The sequence below is a fragment of the Erithacus rubecula genome (genome assembly GCF_903797595.1).
Source record: "Erithacus rubecula genome assembly, chromosome: 10".
NCBI classification, from domain to species: domain Eukaryota; kingdom Metazoa; phylum Chordata; class Aves; order Passeriformes; family Muscicapidae; genus Erithacus; species Erithacus rubecula.
In genome coordinates, this window is record NC_136662.1 from 22,223,886 (window position 1) to 22,244,687 (window position 20,802).

General features: G+C 40.0%; 1 protein-coding gene across 1 annotated transcript in view; it reads right to left on the reverse strand.

Moving 5' to 3' along the window:
• SLC1A7 (solute carrier family 1 member 7) overlaps window positions 1-20,802 on the reverse strand; it is a 48,705-nt gene that overhangs the window by 18,748 nt on the left and 9,155 nt on the right. Inside the window, exons 3-6 of the mRNA XM_079313339.1 lie at window positions 14,410-14,625; window positions 3,450-3,492; window positions 2,449-2,668; window positions 76-175 (exon numbers count right to left, since the gene is read on the reverse strand). Coding sequence (XP_079169465.1) covers window positions 76-175; window positions 2,449-2,668; window positions 3,450-3,492; window positions 14,410-14,625 — 579 coding nt within the window. The remainder of the gene's footprint in view (window positions 1-75; window positions 176-2,448; window positions 2,669-3,449; window positions 3,493-14,409; window positions 14,626-20,802) is intronic.

Sequence of the window (20,802 nt, forward strand, 5' to 3'; positions counted from 1 at the left end):
TGTGCATTTTCTTCTGTTGAAACATTCTTATTCTTTTTTTAAAATAGAGATTTCCTTAGTAAAACAATTACTTACCAAACAGCAACTGCCACTATCTTCATGACAGATTCATTCAAACACTGGCAAAAGCTGACCAAAGGGACTCCACTGTTCCCCATTCTTCCCAACATTATACCTGCAATCAAAGCATTTGGGTTCAATTTCTTCACCCACAGCCCCAGTGCTTTCTCTCCCTGCTCAAACTCAAAGTCCCTGGTAGCAAGGTTGTGTCCTTAACCATCAGTCATAAAGCCCTGTGAGGGATTCACCTGCTCTGAGTGATCTGTGGAAGACAAACTGAGAAACATTTTCCAGGGAAGGAATCTGTCTCTGCCTACAACCAGGCAGCACCAACGAGGACTTGGGAGGCAAATCAGGTTTTGAGGTTTGCTCTGGTAATGGGGAGTTAGTAACAAAGTCTCTGTCATATTTTTAGTAGGTTTCTGTCTACATGATAATAATTAGCCTTTATTATCAGTCAGGCTTTGCAGTTTTGGGGGAGTTAAGGAAATGCAGATTCATAGGGAGAAAGGCCAAATTGCTATAAAGACTAACCAGTAAAGAAGAAAGCAAATAAAACCCATGTATGTGCCCCCATTGCTCAGAAAGGAAATGAATACAGCTCTGGGATGTGTCATCTAACCATATATTCTCCAGACAGTGTTAGTCTCCATTAATGCATATAAATAGATGACATTTTCCTATAGTTAATTATCCTCCCTGAAAGGATTATAAGTGATCAAGTCAATTGCTCAAGGAAGCACTTCAAAAACTGGCTGCACCAAGGGAGTTTTCCTTTGAGGGGAGCTGCTTGGGGGCTGGTAATGGGGTGTGTGCTGCCAGTTGCTCTGGATGTGCAGTGTGTCCTTGCTTTGAGCAGGACTCTGTCCCTTGGAACCACAGCTCAGAGCCACGTCTCAGGCAGCACCGCTTCCAGGGCCATCCCCTGCTGAGGCAGGGAGGGAGGCTTTCATCTGCCTTATCCAGGGATTTCACAATAGTGCACTCAAGATGTGAGTTTGTAAGCCTGTTAGTATTCATCTAAGCCATAACTTTTAGGTCAGAAGACAGAACTCTTTCATTAAGCTGTTTCAATGCTTCCGAGCAGAAGGCTGAAGACAGCAATAAATGCTTAGTTGCATCCTTTGTTTGAAACAAAAGCCTGATATAGTCCCTGGTGATGACAATTGTTGAGGATTTGTTGTCTCAGGTTTGTTGGTGGCTGATACAGCCAGAGGTGACCCAGCAGCCTTGCTGTGGGTGACAATGCTGGTGCTGTTTTGTGTACATCATTCAGGAAGAAAACAGGTCTCAGCTTCCACCTCCTGAGCCCCAGGCCAGCATGACTGAGGGGCTCAGTAAAAGTCGTACATTCAGTTCTGGGCAGACAATGAATGATCTTCTGTTCTCAGAAGTAGAAAATTGCCCTTGGTCCTAACAAGTAGATGTAATTAATTCATTCATATCCAGTATGTTTTGACTGGAATAGTGTTTGTGGTAATGTTGTGTTTTGGAAATTAACTATAAAATACTACAAACTGGGAGACAGCCAGTTTCCAGCAGGGTTGTACAGGGAATACCACCCACTGGAGAAGCTAAAAAAACAAAGACAAATCCACTAATTCCAGGTTTGAATCTTGACCCCTTGTGCTGGTATGAACCATAATATAATAAATACAGTCAAAGATGTTTTATGGAACTACCTTTGCTAACCAGATTAACTCCCAAGAATAAATTTACATAAGGAAAATTTGATCAGCATTTTCTTATAAAAGTCATCAAAACTTTATTATTAACTTGGAAATGTTTGTTTAAATTTCTTCTTTCAAATCCACAAACATAATATAAGACACATGGCACCAATGAGCTCCTCCAGCAAGTTAAACTAAATAAATAAGCCAGACCGAAGCTCTTACTCTGACAACCTACTAGGTGGTATATAACTGTCTTCATTGCAGGATACCAAAAATAAAATCAAGAGGTTTCAATTAAAAAAGGCATATCCACAGACTTAAAGCTCATAAAACAATATGGGTTGGCATACTGGTAGAGGAACCATGGGTCTGATTTGGTGGTAATTCCTACCTCCTCTGACCACACTGTACAAGTTTGTCTTACAGTCAGCAAAAGATGGGTCATAAATAAAAAGCTCAAAATAATTGAGGGGAAAAAAAAGAAAAAGATTGTAAGTGAATGCACAGAAAACACAATTATATGGAGCAAAGGTCATCAAGGATTTTGAAAATTTGTTTTTGAAAGGATGGGGTATCAGGTCTTGCCTTTCTCCCCACAAAGTTTAGATAGAAACAGTTTAGAAAGCTGAGTCAAGAAACCAAGCAACCCAATCCCCATCCTTTTCTCTTAAATGGACACTTGGATTATTACAAACCAAACATGTCTGAAACCTACCCATCGTGGCAGAGAATATCACAATCCCAAGTACATTCATGCCATCACTAGCGCCTGGCTCTGATTTATAAATCACTTCAGGAGGGGGGGTGATATCCAAGGCAAAGTTCTGGACATTGGATCCGTTCTCATCCTGGACTCCATAGATGATGATGCGACGAGTGGTGCTTTCCGATGATGCTTTGCTCGATTTAATGATGGGAATACTCCTGGTGCGATACTGAAAGAAAACAAAGTCATCCTTATTACAATGTCCCAGCAGGAATTAATAGTTTAATGAGACCTCCTAAGTGCTATGTTTCAACAATGCTGCATGTTGAAGGGACAGGCATGAAAAGGAGAATGAACACTCCTGTCCCTATCTGATAAAAATCTATAAAAACAGTAGAATTTTTGGAAAAGCATTAAAAAATCAGACTTTCCTATAATCAGACCTTGGTGCAGCAAACACTTTACATCCTCACAGAGCTACTTTCCTGTAAGACATAATTAGGAATGATTCCCTAGAGGTTTCAAGTGTCCTTCTCTTTGTGAGGTTCCCATGAAATATTCCCCCAGGTGAAATAAATGCAGCCATGCCACTTGGTAAATCAGAGCTTTTAGATGAGCTTTTCTTGCCAAATTCTAATCTGACTAACTACATTCTTCCTCAAAACATTATTCTGTTGCTTTAATTGAACATGGCATTCTGTTCTTCCTTTGTGTTGTGTTGCAGGATGCTCTTAAATATATTCCTGCTCTCCTCAGGTGGATATGGAGCTGACATAAGAGTGCATATCTATTCTCTAGTCACACTACAGAGCACTTTATCCCTGTTTGGCCTTCAGATACCATGGCTGCTGAGGTTTATGGAGTGAGACTCATTAATTCCTAAATGCTGAAGGTACTGACAGTGTCTGCAGTCATATGCCATGTCTGTATCTGGGTTGTTTTACAAAGGCACATGTTTCATATAATGCTGGCTCATGTTTTTCATCAGTAAAAAGAATATAGCCACTTACCTGCTTGAATGTGGCCTCAACAAGATTGGCTGGAAACATGTTCCTAAAAATGAACAAATAGAAGAATAATTTCTATGGCACTGAAACCAACTTCTTCTTACTGTGTGTTGGGTCTGCCATGACAAATCAGTTATTTGTGCTCCTGGAAAGTAAGGGCTGGGCAGGTGCAGAGGATACCACACTCTCCCACTGTGCCATCAGGTGTGCCCAGCTGAGCACAACTCTGTTGAGTTGTGTTGTAACTGGGGGAACATAATTGCTATGATTCCCTTCCCCATCTGCTGATTGGGGGGATGAATATTCTTTTATTCCATATTTTGTCTCCCTTACTTAGATAATGAGCTGTTCAAGACAGTCAAGGATGTATTCCTGAGTACTCTGGGTGCTGTAATCTACTGTGGGATTTCTAAATAATCCTGTGTTAATTTCATAAACTGCAGTGCCCCTGCTACATTTTCATCACTAAAATTGTAAGTGATATAGACTATACTGTGCTTTACAAGAACAGTTTGCTTTTCAAAAAGAGGATTTAATTCCTGATTAAAATAGTTGAGATTAGAGCTGTACAGTGTCCAATTTTATTTTGATACAGTTCTGAGGCTTCAGAACCTGAATAAGGCCCGTGTCTTCATCTTTGCTCACACTGTGCTACAGGGGAAGGCAATGACCCAAACACTGAGATTGCAGGGAAACCAGTAGATTTCTAATTCCAAAAGGGACTCTTTTTGTCACCTTTTCTGACTTTCTGTGTATCTCATTCTGTAACATTTCACACAATTATATCTGAGGCTAATTTATAGCTTCAGTTTGAGCTGGATACTACTTTGAAATGGAGAGCACACCCTCTACAGGCTTAGAAGAGGAATCATAGTATAACTGGGAAAAAACAGCTAAAAAGTCATCCATTTCCATGCAGCATTTGGGAATCAAGATTTGTGTGATGATTCTAATAGGATCATTTTCAGGACTGATTTATTTCCAACCTTTAGCTTCTGAACCTTGGGGCAGAAAACAGTGACAATCTATGACCCAATTATTTTCTTCAAATACCTATATTTATGCAAGGAGAAACTCCTGAGTTTTCCAGTAAAACGACTTTGAATAAAAAGTCCTGCTTAAACCCCAAGACAGATTAACACTCAAATATATGTGGAAAGCCTATTCTCAATTCCAAAGAGAATTGTTGTGTGCGTGGACAGCTAAATGCATGCTGAAGCAGAGACATTTTCCAGACCTGCTTTCCTCTCTGCAGCAGCAGCAGCAGCCACAGCTTATACTTGTTGCTAATGGAGTCACTGTTCAGCACTGGCTTAGAAAACATGATTTTTTTTTCTATTTTTAGTGAACATAACATTATATTATGGTCACACTTAAAAGTACGAGGCAGATTCTGTCACTGAGAGCAATTGCTACAAAGAGATAAATAATTATTGTTTTTAGGGAGAACTGTGGGACAAAAATTGTAATTAAATGATAGTAGTACTGCTTAATGATTGAAACAGAAGACTGAATATGAGAGACACTTGTTGGCCTGCTGCTTGAGAGCGGATGAGTCTCATAAAGACATTGGATTGTCTCTGCAGACTGTCCATGAAGCTGCTGATTCTCTGGTTCAAATGTCAAATGTGTAGCCAAAGCAAGACACAGACAAGAGGCAGCTGTGCATCCTTTGCCTGTCAGGTGCAGGTACAACTTTCTGCCTGAGCCCTGGGGCTTCACTGACACAGGGAACCAACTGAGGAACAGCTGGATGGAGCTGGGCTTGGGAAGATAGAGAGGATGTTTATAGGAGGGGGAAGCACTGGAGAGTAAAGGTGGTTACTGCTTTATTATCCCTCATAAGGGAATTCTGCTTTCAGATTATTAAAGGCTTCATTAATATTGTCTTTGTTTTGTGACTTGAGATGCTGGTCTGAAAAGTGCTATGGAAGTGCTTAGTGTGAAGGCTGTGCTCTGATCTCTGTGTGAATGTGAAATATTCTGAAAGCAGAGATTCACACAAAGATTCCAGCAGAGCTCTGAATATGCACCTCACGTAGGAGCTGTGGCTTTATACAGAAACAAGAATTTATTGCTGATGATTTCCACTTTCTCCCTCATAGTCCTAATTAGTAGAATTAAGAACAATTAAGACTGCTTGAGAAAGGAAATATCATATGGTTAGTAGCTAGATTAAATGTTAGACAAATTTGTAGAGGATTAAAGCATTTTGTTTCTTTATCATTCTTTATCCTGCAGGAATTACAACTACTCTCTTAATACTGGATGCTGGAATTCTCCCAATATTTTTTAATAAATTATGCACTGTGATCCAGTCTTTGAGACTAGCCTTACCAAAGTTACACAATTTATCTGGTGAAAGGATGACCTGAATGTGTTTGCCAGAGCCTCGGCTTATTTTTATTTTAATCTGGTTTATTTGGATTGAGAAAATCCAGTATTAGCCAAAATTAAGTTTTGTTAATTAAAAACATTTAAGAGAGCAATTGGTGGATGAGAACTTTGATGGACTAAAAACAAAAAATGAGGAGAAGTAATTGAACTGCCACCTAGAGATGGAAGGTGACAGGGAGGGTTTCTTGGTTCTGTCAGGCCTCTTCAGAAACCCTGCTTGCTTGAGGGATATATTTTGCTGCACATTGATATTTCCAGCCATAAGCTGCATGCTTAGCAAGGACCTCCTGGAAATGGTTCAGAATGAGACTGAAGGGTGAGTGATGCAGAGGATTTGACATTTTAGTATGGAACTGGGATGGGGAGAGCTGGCTGGATCTTCACAAGGTCCTTGGGATAGCCCTCCTGTGGGTCTGCTGCCCACCAAACCTGAGTACTGGGGAATGATACAGAGTGGGAGCCTCAATCTGCTTCAAAATCCAGACACATGCATTTGCCCAAACATACAAAATTAATGGCAGAGTGTTTTAGCCTGTCCATGTCTGCCCACCTCTGTTCCAAGCACCCAGCCTGTCACTAGATTGGCTCCTGCAGATCTATGAGCTTCCCTGCAGCTCTGGATCAGACCCAGATGTACCCACACAGGTCTGGTCCCAGGTTCATGAAGTGAGGCTGTGTCTCTACTCAGGCACTGTGTTTATCACTGATGTACTCTGAATTAAAGACACTGCCAGCACTTAAGAAGGAATGATTCAAACTGAGCTCATCATTGCTGTCAGCACCTATAAATACAAGAAAGCCAAGCAGATAATATACTTCTGAAGTTCCAGCATTGCTTGCAGATTGCTTATGGGACACAGGTCACAAAATAATAATACAGGAAACTTAATGTGATCTGGGATTCATTTCTCTAGCACAAGAAACATTGTCTCTAACCCCAGTGGCTCAGTTCAGCCTTCCTAGCAGAAATAATAAGAGTAGGGAATTAAACTAACATAACAGTAACTGAGTCTGGTTTAAAACATAGATAAATTAGATCTGAGACAAGGATATTGTTGTAAAACAGAAACTGAAGACACAGGCTTTCTGGTTATATAAAAAATTAACAGCTATACTGCCTGCCCTGAGGAATAATGTTTCCCAGAGCATCTTCTGCCTCAGGAACTCTGCCAGATAGAGCAGGAGTATTCAGCTGAGGATAAAAGGGTGAATGTGCATGAAACTTCAATATCAGCTCAGTGGACCTACTACAGAGCTGAGCTGCTGAGCCCCAGCTGGCACAGTGGGCCTGGCCTGCATTCGCTGTGACAGCAGCACATACGCACAAGTGACCTACTAATCACTATCTTTGTCTACAGCCTGCTGTGATGCACAGGCTGCTGCATTCTATGAGCAAATTTTGGAGCCCTTCCCTAATTCTGCATGGGATAAGAGGCTTCAGATGTATTCTAGATGTATTGAATTAGGAATGCCTATGTACATGTAATACGAGACAACTATGGCAGCATATGTTCTGCACTTTGGTAGTCATGGATTTTGAGGAAATCCTAAAGACTTGTATAAAGTGCAGGCAGCACCTGCTCTGAGTAGCAGGTCTGAGGGTGCAGCTTCCCATTAGACACAGGACAAATTAGCATCTTGCCAAAAGTAGAAGGCCCTCTTCCCTTCCCCAGTGTCTCCCAGCAACTGACTTATGAATTTACAATTGATTGGTTTTGCTCCCCTTATTTAAGCTGTTTTAGGAAGCTGAATTGCATTAGGAAGCCATTCTTCAGCACCTCCCCCAGGTAGTGGGAGCCCTCTTGTCTCTTCAGAAGGTGGTTAGCTCTGAGAACCAGAGCAGTGACACAAAGAGCAGCACTGTCAAACTGTGTCACTGTGACGCTGGGAACTGAACTGTCCAGGGAACACAAGCCTGCAGCTCGTTTCACATCTCCTGGATAACTTCTGTTAGAAAATACAGGCCAGATTCTGGTTTCAGTAATGCTGCTGAATATCTGAAATACTCATTCTGAGTCCTGACCACAGTGTCATTCACTCAAAGCATTCAGCTTTTGCAGATCCTTTCAGTCAGAAATGAGGCCAGCGGCTCTAGCGCAGAACCACCACAGGTATGGCAGATGTTGTTTCCTTGACTCAGAACACCCCTTCCCTCTGGCATTCTGCATCCCCAATCTGGTTTTGCTCTCAGACTTTGATGTTATCAGCACCTAATCCCTGCCACACCAGACAGTCTGTCTGCAGTCTCCCACACTGTGGAATTAAAGCCACCAGACTGGGGGTTTTGCTACATATGTGTCCTCATGATATTTATTGGCCTATATTTGCACTAGGCATAAAGCAGCTTTAGATACTCTACTCTCAAATTAGAGCAGGCTCAGCTGAGCTTGCAAGAACATAATTTTAATGCTGGGAATTTGACAATATTCTGATATTTAAGAGTTTGAGACCTTATCCTGTCACTAAATACAGCCAAGGTACAGAGAGCAAAATCGAGTCTGAATGGCTTGACGTTAGAAATGTAAAGTTTCCAAGTTTTTCCAAGGATGAACAGCACTGTAGCTCCTATTTACTATCGGCTGAGGTAATTCTCAGTGACATTACCTTCATCTCAAGAATTTGCTTACTTTTTATGTCCTCTGCATGAATTTATCATCAGCTGTGTAGATTCCTCACCACTGTTACACGAGTCTCAAATCCCGTCCTTAGTCATACATCTGATACCTTCCTGCTGGTGTCAGGGGCTCCAGCAGGGTTTGCACTGCTGAAGGCAAGGGCAAAATTTAATCCAGAAAAACCCAAAAAACAACCTATAGCATGAGCCAAGTGAGAAGCCATCTTGCACATCAATAGTCATCTGCAGTGCCTCATCTCATTTCTCAGTATCCATCATACTACCTCCTGCTAAAAGGACCAAAGAAGGCTTTTGAAAAATTAATGAGGCACTAAAATCCTCATTATTGGGATAAAAATTACTTAGAGAATGCAAAAATCACTAATCGGGTCTAAGTTACTTTGTCTTGCTTTGTTTTTTTTCCAAGATCAGAGCAGAACTCATATTGTAGAATTATTTTGTCAAATGTGAACGTTTTTCTGTCCTGAGGGCTGCATGACATTTCAGTTCCAGTAAGGGAATCTGAATTTTCTTACCCTGCTTCCTCTGGAAGAAAAGGACATGACAAAGCCCCAGCAGGGCTGTCTGAAACTGGAAGCACAAGTACATCACAGCTTTAGATATCTTGAAAAGGCTGGATTGTATCAAAGGTAATGTATTTCCACTGTGATTCCAGCAAGGCAAGTTATTCCATAAGAAAAATGCATATTTATGCTGGAAGAGGTCCAGACCAATTGTCAGGAGGATGCACAACAAATTCCCTTGCAAGGCTGAAGCTTTCCTAGTGCAGTTTTAATTCCTGGCCCCTGTGTACCACCCCCTCTGTGACTAAAGCCTCCTGATCAGAGAGCAGAATTTGCCTCATAGCCCATCTCCTCAGGGTGGTTTTCATCATGGAATTATCTTTATTCCATATCGGGTTCATTTTGTGCCAAATAGAGACCACACATTTAGAGGCTTCAGAGTTCTTCCTAAATACTTAAGGTTGGGGTTCCTGTGGAGATTGAGCTCTTAAAAATTAACCAGAATCAAAGACCTGGTCCCAGTGCAGAACATTTCTGGCATAAGGCTGGTTTTGTGAGACAAAACAACTATAGCAATCTGAAAAGAGTAAAAAATGATACTTTGCCATAGGGGACAGACCTATATTTCTATCATAGTACACAGTGGCTTTTGGGAAAATATACATTAATGTACAACATAGTTATTTTAGAAAGTTCTTTTATAATTTAAACCTGGATAATTTAATATACTCTAAAAGATCTTACTGTCTACATACAATTCAAACTTCTAAAGATGTGATTTCTGATTCTGCACAGCCTGGATTTTTTCCACACTAGAATAAATCCTGGATTTTTCCTGCCCTATTTTTAAGAAACACAATTTTCAATAATATACCCTATAGCCCTTAGCTTGAAAAAAGGGAAAGGAAGTGATTTTAAAGAGTGCTCATGATTCCCATGAAAACATAAATCCTCTACAGTGTTTATATCCTCTTCTAACTCTTACTGGTATAAAAATAAAGCTTCTCTTGGTTAAGCCAAATTGATTTTCTGGGTACCTGCTATTAAATTGGATGCAATCCTGAGTATTCACTGTTAAAATGCTCTGATTTCTCCTTCCAGGAAGATTCAGAAATGTACAAATTTATTTATCATGGGTCAAGGTGTGATTTGATCCTGTCTGCCTTCACTGAAGTGATTTATTTCAGACTTTTGAGCTGAATAAGTTTATGATGCCAACCTGTCTTGTTAGACTTGAGAAAAAACAACAATGTGTATGAACTCTGCACCTGCTGATGCCCAAATCTGCAGCCAGCCTGATATAAAACAGGAGTGGGAACCCAGTTTGGCTGGAACTTTGCTTGTTTGTTTTATTTCATAAGCCAAATTTTATTTCCCTTGGTGACAAACGCAGGTGGCATGATTTCAGAATCTCCCCTTCTAAAGGTAACATGTTGTGGAAATATTAACTGTGAAGGTCAACAGTGTCATCCTGGCTCACAGAATGAGTTTTGAAAATGTTTGTCCTCAAATTATAGGCATTTTCTATTTTCCTAGTCAGGTGATTATGCTACAAAAGTAAACTTAATATTTTAAATGAATGCTACTCTTATAAGTATGTCCCTTTTTCCCTTTTGAATAAAAAAAATCAAAATCTGAATTACTTAAAAAATTGTATCTTGCCTTTCTTAATTTCTTAACTCATAAAAGGCTACTAAAATGTCACTCTAATTTTTGGGGACAAACTATGAAGTTAATTTCAATAATTCCCACAGGAAGAAGAAGGCAAAGATGTTTATTGATTCACTGCTGTTGAGATGCCCCAAACCCTACCAGGTCATGTATGAGCAGGGAATATTTCTTCTGGCCCCACAGAATTTTCTGAACAGTCCTCAGTGAAGTAATTTCTTTTCCATGTGTTTTGGTTCCCTAAAAACGAAAATGGTCCTTGCCTACCTCACAGAAGTATTGCACATCATAAAATGAATCCATAAAAACTCATAAAGCACCAGGTGCTTAAAGACAATATGATCCTTAGCCTGGGTATTATATAGAGCTTTAAATGGAAGAAAATATACTTTCATAGGCTTTGCAGTGCTTGCAGCAGAAACCTTGAATAAAATGAGGGCAGATTTGTACATCTGTTTCTGCAGCAATTAAGTGGCAGTTAAAGAGAGAAGCATTTTCAGAACAGCATCTCCTGTACAGCTTCAGAGTCACAGCTGCCTCTGGAGCTTGTCCATAATCCAGATCCAATAGAGAGGGGGAGTTCCTGCACAGGAACCACCTGGTTAAATGGGCATCTTCCACAGGCAGCAGAACATTCCTGTCCCCAGTCTCCTGGGGCTCTCTTTAGAAAGGAAATCTTTCAAGTACAGCTGTTTAGAGTGGCCAAAAAAAAATAAAAAAAAACCAAAAAAACCCCCAAAAAACTGAACTGTGGATGCAATTTTTGAGGCATGAAATTCAGAATGTTGATGAGATTATCTATTTCCTGGCTGATTAGAGGTTTAGAGCCATTTCAGAATTATTCACCACAGTGTCATTGTTATCTCATCACCAAATCATTGTTGCTTGGGGCTTTTTTTTTTTGTTTGGTTGGGGATTTTCTACATAATGAACAAATATATAGGGGAAATGCCATCTAAAAAAAAAATAATACAAAATAATAATAATGTGGTTATTGATTAGTGTTGCAAGTTTTTAGGATAACCCTTGTGTTTATCACAGCAATAAAGTCTGCACTAGGTTTTGGTTTCATTTTTTGCTGATTCAGTATATTCTTTAACTTCTAATTAAAACCACCACTAAAAGCAAAATCTCACTCAAAAATTCACGACATTCCGTTTCTAGCAACATCTTTGCTGACAAATATTCTAGACTTGACAATAACATCACAAGAAATAATGATGTTTTTCATCATTTCAAAGTGGCTTCAAATCTGAAATCAATGAGGGTGAATCCCCATGCCAAGATTCATGCTTTTAAAATAAACCTCACAATAATGTCACATATATATCATCTCTTCACTTGTACATTTAGCATTCTTCATTTGCAGAATACCAGATGTTTCCTGTGTAAACTTCTGGGCACATATGCGATTGATAAGTGGAGAGGAAATTAATGAATTGAGAAGATAAGCCAATCTGGGCTGAAAAAGATGATTTCCAGCTGTGAATGGAAGCGATTTATCATTGAGCTAAAGGATCAGCTTTTCTAGCTCAAACCAGTGGATACATCATTGCATTTAATCCAGACTTCCACACAGATATTAAGAGTCTTGCAACTGACTGCAGCAGAGCCAGAATTTCACCCATAGTATTTGCCTAGGCTGAAAGCCCATTCCCCATAGATCTGTTGTTATTTATTTATTTAGTAAGTGTGGTTATTTCTGTAGCAGAGAAATAAAAACCATCCCTTTGTGCTCTCAGGATAGAAAGATTGCAGCTGTGGCTGCTGCTTAGCACAGCAAAAAGAGACTGAGCTTTATTATCTTTTTTAACCTTTGGTAATGAATGGAATTTGTTGACCTTGTCAGTGTTGACACCTGCCCAAACCAGTGAAGAATTTAAGATTTTGCAGAATAGAAACACATGGCTGCTTGGAAACTTGAATACTTGAAATGTGCACACAGGCTGTTATGATCTGGTTGAGTAAATGTTTGTAAAAAATCATAGTAAGTAAATATAGAAAGTAAAATTATAGAAGATACTTGTAAATGTTTAGATCAGGACATGTTTTTGACCTGCAGTGAGGCTCAGTGGAATAAAGTGTTCCCAAATCTCACCCCAACATCCCTGGTGTACAGAGGTGAAGAGATGAGATTGTAACTCAGGTCTCAGTCATTTTTTGCAAACACAATAGTATAGAAAATTTTGATTTTGAAAACCCAGACCACTTTCCATCTAACTGATCTCAATGACAAGCTTACTCTGAACCTCTAAAAGTAACTGGGCTGGTGTGAGAAAGGGAATGAGAACCTGTGGTGAGGAAGACCCTTCCCAGACAGAGCTGTAAGGTTCATTTGGATGTATCTCTGCACCATGTGTCCCACTGTGCCTTTCATTGTCTCAGACCGAGGCCTTAGAAAGAGCTCACTACTCTAGAAATGGTTCCCAAACACCACCACTATGAAGACAATCACTAAGATCACATTTTTCTTTGATTCTCTTTTACTCCTTATGCTACTCTCTCATACTAAGGGATTCAAAGCTCCTGTGACTTCCTCTTGGTGTAGGATTTATCCTTTGTGCAGCAGAAACAGAATAATGTGACTTAAGCCAATGTCACAAACAGACATGGGAATTCCATCCATCCATCATGGCAAAGTCACAGGAGAACAACAGATGGGTATCTTCCCAATGCACATGAAGATGGTGCTTTTGTGAAAAGCTACAAAAGACATTGTTCTCTCCTGCTGCTCCATGGCTAAAATAATTTGGTCCATTCTCACAAAGACTGTGATAAAATACAGGTGGCCTGGCTAAATGCAACTTGGAGGAGGAAAAAAGGGTCTTTTGTAAGCTTCTCCTCCCATTTCCTTCTGATCTGAAGTCCAAGTAAGTGTAATTAAAGTACTTTGTATGCTGACATGCTGTCAGGGTCAGGAATTTTGGTTTTTGAAAGACAAACTGTGCACCATTTAAAATTTTAGTAAGTTGAACTCCAAAGAGAATTCTCTGTGGCACAGATACACACTTGGCCTGAAAGCCTTTGACTGATATAGTATAAGATTAGCAACCTGAGGAACTACCAAACAAAGGCAAAACTTGGTCTTTCTGCATGAGCAAAATAAATCCGAGGCACAGAATATGTTCAGTCAACAAACAAATCCCATGAGCACCTGAAATATTGGGACAAAAAGGGATTTCAGGCAAGGCCATCAAATCCCAGCAGCACCCTCATGCTGCTCTAAAAGAACAACTGTGTCTTTTGCCAAATGAAATAGAACAAATAAGTAAAAGCTCCAAAGCAGAATAAAAAATACACAACAGTGGTCTTTCTAATTGTGTCCTTTATGTGCAAATTGGTATGAACAGCTGTAACACCACTTCTAAGAATTATTTTCTGAAAAATATGTGTTTCATCCCTTTATTTAGCATTTTGCCTGTTGCAACTGTCTACTCTTATTTAAATGAACATTACATTCTACTACTCTCTTGACCCTAATAATTGATTTGGTAATGAGCTCCACAGGCTATATGGAGTCCTGGGGAGTATAAAAGACCGGCTCAATTGTTGTTGGTTGGTGGCCATTTATTTACATTTTACAAGAAATAGCTAATATAAACATCTGATAATTTGAAAGTTATCTTCTGAATTTTACTTTTTTCTCAGTCTCAACAAAATATTTATCCTTAGATTCAGAATTTAGGCTCAGGCCACAGTTCCTGCTGCAGTTCTGTACAAAATGCTGCCTTCAGAAAGCAGAAAGAATGGATGTGGTTACCGGATTAAGTCCAGCAGTGCGTCTGCAGAGCTCATGATGGGCTTTCCACCCTCCTCAGTGCTCTCCTTCTGTGCTGCTCCACCAGGGTGGATGATAGAGACCATGATGATTCCCACAACCACAGCCACAAACGTTGTCCACAGGTAGTAAGTGATGGTTATGATTCCCAAGCGACTGGAAGTCTTGGCATCCAGGGCTGCGAGCCCAGACATCAAGCTGTGGGAAGAAAACACAGCACTCATTGTATCTTTTGCCTTACATTAATGCAGCTGAAAACCTAAGTTCTGAATTATTCCTGCCTGCCTGCTTCTCTTACAGCTGATGCTACATTTCAGTGTTTTAAAGAGCTTGCCAGCAACACTAAAGCTGCTGTGTCTGAAGGGATGTTTTCCAATTGCCAGGTCAGATCCTGGTTACTAGAAGGAACTTGCAAGCTCAGGCTGCACATGTGGGGACTGAATCCTACTGACTCTTCCCTGAAATTCAAAGTTACACATGTGATGGCTTGTTCACAGGAGCAGTGGCAACAGTTATTAAAACTCTGTGTGTCATACTCTACACATAGTTTTACAGAATAATAGAATAATTCAGATTTGAATGGACCTCTGAAGAAAATCTAATTAGCCCACTTATCTCTTCCTGTGTGAAGTGGGGACACCATTTTGAAATTAAAAACATTAAGGAGCAATTTTGTTATATAGTCCATTCTTTACCTAAAAGACTAACATTTTTCTTTCTAAATCAATTCGAAGCACAGTGTATTTTTGCTTTACCAGGTGGCATATTGGGAGCAGACTGTAATTCAGTGTGCCTTCAGTGTAAATGGGGACAGTGGATGGGATTCAGAGGAAGCACCTCCATGGGAAATGTGGCTGCCCAGCTGGGAGCAAAGAACATGCTGTGATCACTTCAGCCTTTTCATAGAATCAGAGAATAATACAGTCATACAATCATAGAATATGCTGAGTTGGAAGGGACCCATCAGGACCTTTCCTCTTCAGCTCCCTGCCCAGCACTGCCAGAGCCTCGCCAGTGTCCATCCTCTTGCTTGTACAGTTTGCCTGTGCCGAGCCATACAGTTCTCTACCATGAGATTTACCTCCCACTGACCCTCTTGTACAGGCATATTAGACAGGGCACCCTTTGGCCCCTGAGGTTTCTTTAGGCTGCCTTGACATAGATCCTGATGTATTTTCCAAGTGACCTGGGATTTGATTTTCCACTGACAGAAGTGTTTTTGGGGCTTTAAATTGAGATTTAACTTTGGATAATTTTGTGTGAACTCTCCAAAGCATCCATCTCAGGAAAAGTACAGGTGAAATAAAATGCTGCATTTACTATTTGCTGTGTCCAGCTTTCTCATCAAAACAGATCTGTTTATCAGGCCTGTTCTCATAAATATTTACTGAGCTGCACCTCCTTGAATGAGATCTCCTTGAGCTCACACTGCTGAGAGAGGTTGTCTAGAGCCAATGCTAAAGTGCAGCTTAACCTTTTATAGTAGATTTAATGAAATCAAATGGGTGGATTTAGTGTTCAGGTTCCAGCTATCCACTAGATTAATTAAGAAAATGTATTGCTTTTCTGCACTGCCAATCTCTCGTGTAGCATGGGTTTTGTTAACACTATAGGAGCAAGAGTGCACTGGAGTCAGGATAATTTAGAAAAGGAGCATCTCAGTAACTCTCACTCTTGTAACAATTGTTCTTTGCTTTTATTTATCACTGAGTTTGTACGCAGTGCTTTGCAGACACACAGAAAGGTGGGATTTTTATCAACCACGGTACTGCATAGTGGAAATACAGAAGTAGGAATGCTACTTTTTTCCTTGACATTTCCCTTGAATGAGTCCATACAGAAGAGTAAATATTCTAAAAATATTTTTTAATAAAACAATTCTGTTAAATATATTTATCTCAAATTAACGTGATGGTTTTCTGTTAGAAAAAAACTCTGCGTTGTTATTAGATTTTTAGGACTGAACTCTTCTCTCAGGCTGAAGTTCCACAGGCCATTGAGCCAGTTTGACAGCTCATTACAGAGTACATATCTATATTGTACTACAGTACAGCACTGTTCCACCCTCACATTCCCAGAGGGGGGGAAAAATAAAAAAAGGAAAAATTAAAATCAGGTTGATTTTTAACCCGTTGGGTGTTTTCCATGGTAACAATTGTCAGGGTTCTTTACAGATACATTATGCAGGGCAATGACACCAGTGATGTAAAGGGCTGACTCTGAGCAGCAGAACTATAAGTTGTAGGCAGAGCAATTCCTGGGAGAGGGCTCTGCCAAGGAGACAGACAGACAGTTCATTCCCCTTCCCTCTCTGGTACTGCCCTGGAGCCACTGTCACTGTGGGGAAGCCACACTGTTCTTCTTGTCCTTGATGCCTCTGGGCAGTGTTGGTTCTACAAAACAACAGAGGGATGAACCATGTCTTGATGACTCATCTGAGAAGTATTTTCAGAAGTACTTAGGGACAAAAATCCTAATTAAATATGTCCAGTGGTTCAGGTGAATTTAGGGTACCTCAGCCTTAAGAGGGCCTTAGGATTTGGGAGGATGTTGTTCAGCTGGAATCTAATCTTACCTTGGCTTGTAGGTAGCAAATCCTGAGGGGGCTAATAATGAGATTGCTCTGTCTTGGGGATATTCATTAACAAGATCATCATCTGTAATGAGATTATCCTGTCACCAGATAAAGTCATGCTCAGTTCATGCTGTGATGAGAAAGTCGTCAGAAGTAATTAACTGTGGAGGTGCAGTGGGGTAACTGTGATGTGACAGAAGCATGAACACAGGTCTGGGCTCAGACAAAGCCTTGTGTTCTCCATGGCCTGCAGTGCTCAGGAACAGACCACTGGAACCAGTGCTCCAAAGGCTGGAGAGTAACAGTGATCGTGCCATTTTAGGCAATAGCTCAGAATCATTTCAGAAAGAAATGCCTGTAACTAGGATGAGACAGTAATCACTCATTCACTATTTTTTGTTTGACTTCCTGTGTTTGATATCAGAAAGAACAGGACAAAAGACAAAGGTTAAGGACAGGACAAAGATTAAGAGAGGTGGTTAGCACAGCTGTTGTACAAAGCAGGTAATAATACAGTCACATCAGAGGAGTTTATTCCTGTTGACCTCTAGAGTTCTAACGCTCACACGATGTAGCCAAAGGATGACAAGAAAAAGTACTCTTCTTACTTTCTAGGAACAGAGGGGTGGGAGGAATAGGCTTCAAGCTAGTTTAAACTAAGATCACTGGATCATGCTCAGGTCCTCCCTCTAAGTCATATTTTCATCAAACACTCTTGGCAACATAAAAACTTCCTGATGAATTTCCCATGGTTCTTCTAAACTAGGACTAAGCTATTCTCATGGTGTCCACTTCTAAACTCTCATGAAACACACTGGAATTGAAAACAGTGTACCTTTAATTCTTGTCAAACTGCAGACTCTGGTTGGCCTTGAAGGAACAGGGCAGATACTTGATTCATAGATTGAAATAATTTAAGATGCTGTGTAGTTGTTTCCACACATATGATTCATGTGTAGCTTCCATAGTGTGTTTTAATGATTGCCAAATGGACAAAACAGGATCAAGACAATAAAAAACAATCTGCAGCTTTTCTAAATAATTACTGTACATCTCACTCCTTTAATCAGTCTGGGGGGAAAAAAAATCCACAAATGCTCAGAGACCATTTTTATCTTGTATAGAACAAAACTTGTCAAGCCTAAAGTGAAGAGGAGGACATTTTTAATTCTAGGAATTATATGTGACTAATTAAAAAGGTATCAGTTTCTACATTGTTTAAAGTATTTGTAATTGTACAAACCAAAGAATCAAGTATGAAATTTCATGTCTGCTTTGAGGGAAATTCATGTAAACCCCCCCCCAAAAATAGAATTTTTGATGTAAAGAAGAAGGGAATTCTTTCCAATATCTTGGAAATCTAATTAGTCCCATGCAAACAAGTAGCTAAACCCTTTTGAGCACCTCTAGGCTTGTTCTGGCTTTCACAGATAAGCATCAAGTATTTCATTTACAAATAAAAATAGACCTTTCTATCTTCTCTGCAATTCTCTAGGCTTTTCTCCTGCTGTCTGATGAAAGCACATTTTTTGTCCTGTCTTGAGATCAAACCCTGTATCCCCAGAAAGGGAAAATACAAGAAGCTGTTGCTAAGACCCCATTCTGCATGTTTATTTTGTCTTCCTCTCCACCAGAAGCCATCTGGATGTTGCTTTGAAATAGATGGATTATGGATAAAGTTATCAGAAGGGATTAGTGTGATTAGAAAGACATTAATCCTGTCAAGAAGTAATGGTCAAGTATTAACCACCAACAGTTGTTCCTAGAATGATGTTTGTTTTCATTCATCCCATTCCCTCCCTCCCATTCTCATTTTGTAATTGCATGCCGTGGAAAAGACCTTCCTGAGCAAGTTCTCCCAGTGAGGCTGGGAAGTGCCTCCAACAGCTACATTAGAGATGATTATATTGAGCATCATGAAAGGGAAGTGCTGGCCTCACTAATGCTGCTTGATCATGCAGGCAGGCTGTTGCTCACCTTTTTGTCAAGGTCAGTGCCTTCAAGTCTCAACATGATAATAATGTGCATTTCCATGGCACAAGCCATTTAATCATCTCAAAATGCTTCACCAGTGGAACCTCCTCTAATGCAGGAAGGCAGCATCTCCATTTTATAGGCATGGAAACAGAGAAATTAAGGCACTTTTAAATAAGGACAAACCACTTACAGTGAAAAAAATCTGCCTGATGTGGTCTCTGTTTTGCAGTGAACCATCACACTTTCCTCATCTGTGCCCAGCTATCTGTGCTTTCAGAAGAGGCTGCTTCACTCCATGGAGGCACCATTTTCAGAATAATGTTTGCAACAAAGAAAATAAAACTCTCTACAGTAATGAAAGAAAACAACAAGAAACTTTCTCTGGCTCTTTTTATAGTTTGATGCTTGATTTGCTCTTAGTCTCCAGTGTAGTTAAAATTACTTCAGCAGTGAGAAAGAAGGATCAGAATGACTTTTTCTTTTCAGGATATCCTTTTGCTTTCTTCTAATAAGCAAACCACCTAGAGAGCAAGACCCTGCCATGGCTGCAATAGAGAAAGGGCAGTGGTAGTGATGGGAAGATCACAGCCCAGCCCTGGCTGCTTCACCCTGCCCCAGGGCCTGCCCTTCCTGACAGAGATGTGTTAGAGTAGTTTTGCACACTCCTGGTGTGCTGCAGCCCTCTGCTGATCTGAACACAACTAAGGGACTGTCTCAGTCACTGTGGCCAGTGGAATGGTCCCCAGTGTCCTGTATTATTCAAAATTTCATAATATTACAGCCTGATTTTTAAAGGAGTTGGCAAGTCTAGAATCTTCCTGAAGGTCCAAGGGGTGACTAAGGTTCATCTCCTGTGCAAATCCAGTAACAGCAAATAGCTTTTTAAAAGTTTAGGCATCTTGATATAAATTATATTGTGTCTAAGCTCAAAAAACACCCAAATGCACAAAGTGGTAGCTGTACTACAAGCAGGACTGCTGCAGCAGTTTCTGTGTGGTTGGATTTTCAGCTCTAAATAGCACTTGAAATGTGAATTCACTTTTCAGAGCCCCAGTCTGTAGCTATTTTGCTAAACACAGTGGAAGCCCAAAGGTGTCAGGCATGATGGAAAATCAGGCTCTTGATCTTCAGGCAAGAAAAGCAACAAAAACCTGCCAGAAGATAAATACACTGTTTGCAGTGATTATGTTTAATTTTACAGCAAGGCTGCTGGGAAAGAAACCAATCTGCAATTCTAATGCATCATAACATGCATAATTTTGAGATTTTGTTTCTTAAATTGTTTTATCAAATAGTAAGATTTTTATTTTTTACCCAAAACGTTGATATCTCCTTTATCATCTAACACTTGTATCTCGTAATGACGAATTGACATACGCAGCAAAAATCCTGCCAGGAATTCACATTTTATTTTCTCTTTCTTGTGCAATAGGAAATCTGTTTTTATGGACTAATATAAACAAGGCAGGACTTTGTACAGCACACAGTGAAGGCTGATGTCCAGTGGCTGTTCTGTCACCTGCATATGTGAGGTTACTGTGATACATCTGTGAGTTCTGGAAGGGATGAACAGCAACCATTGGTCACTGACTGATAAAGGAGATTGCAGTGTAGCTCATACAGAATTCAGGTTGGCTTGTTGACTTTAGCTGTTCTGATTGGAAAAAAAAAGGTGTTTCCTAAATTCAAAGGTCAGGATGCAAACAAATCCAAATTATCTATTAATTATGGATGTGCCACTTTACATGGTAGAAGGAGCCAAGAATCTTATTAATACTTGATTTTTTTTCTTCTGTTAGTTCTTTCAAGCATTTTTAGATTCA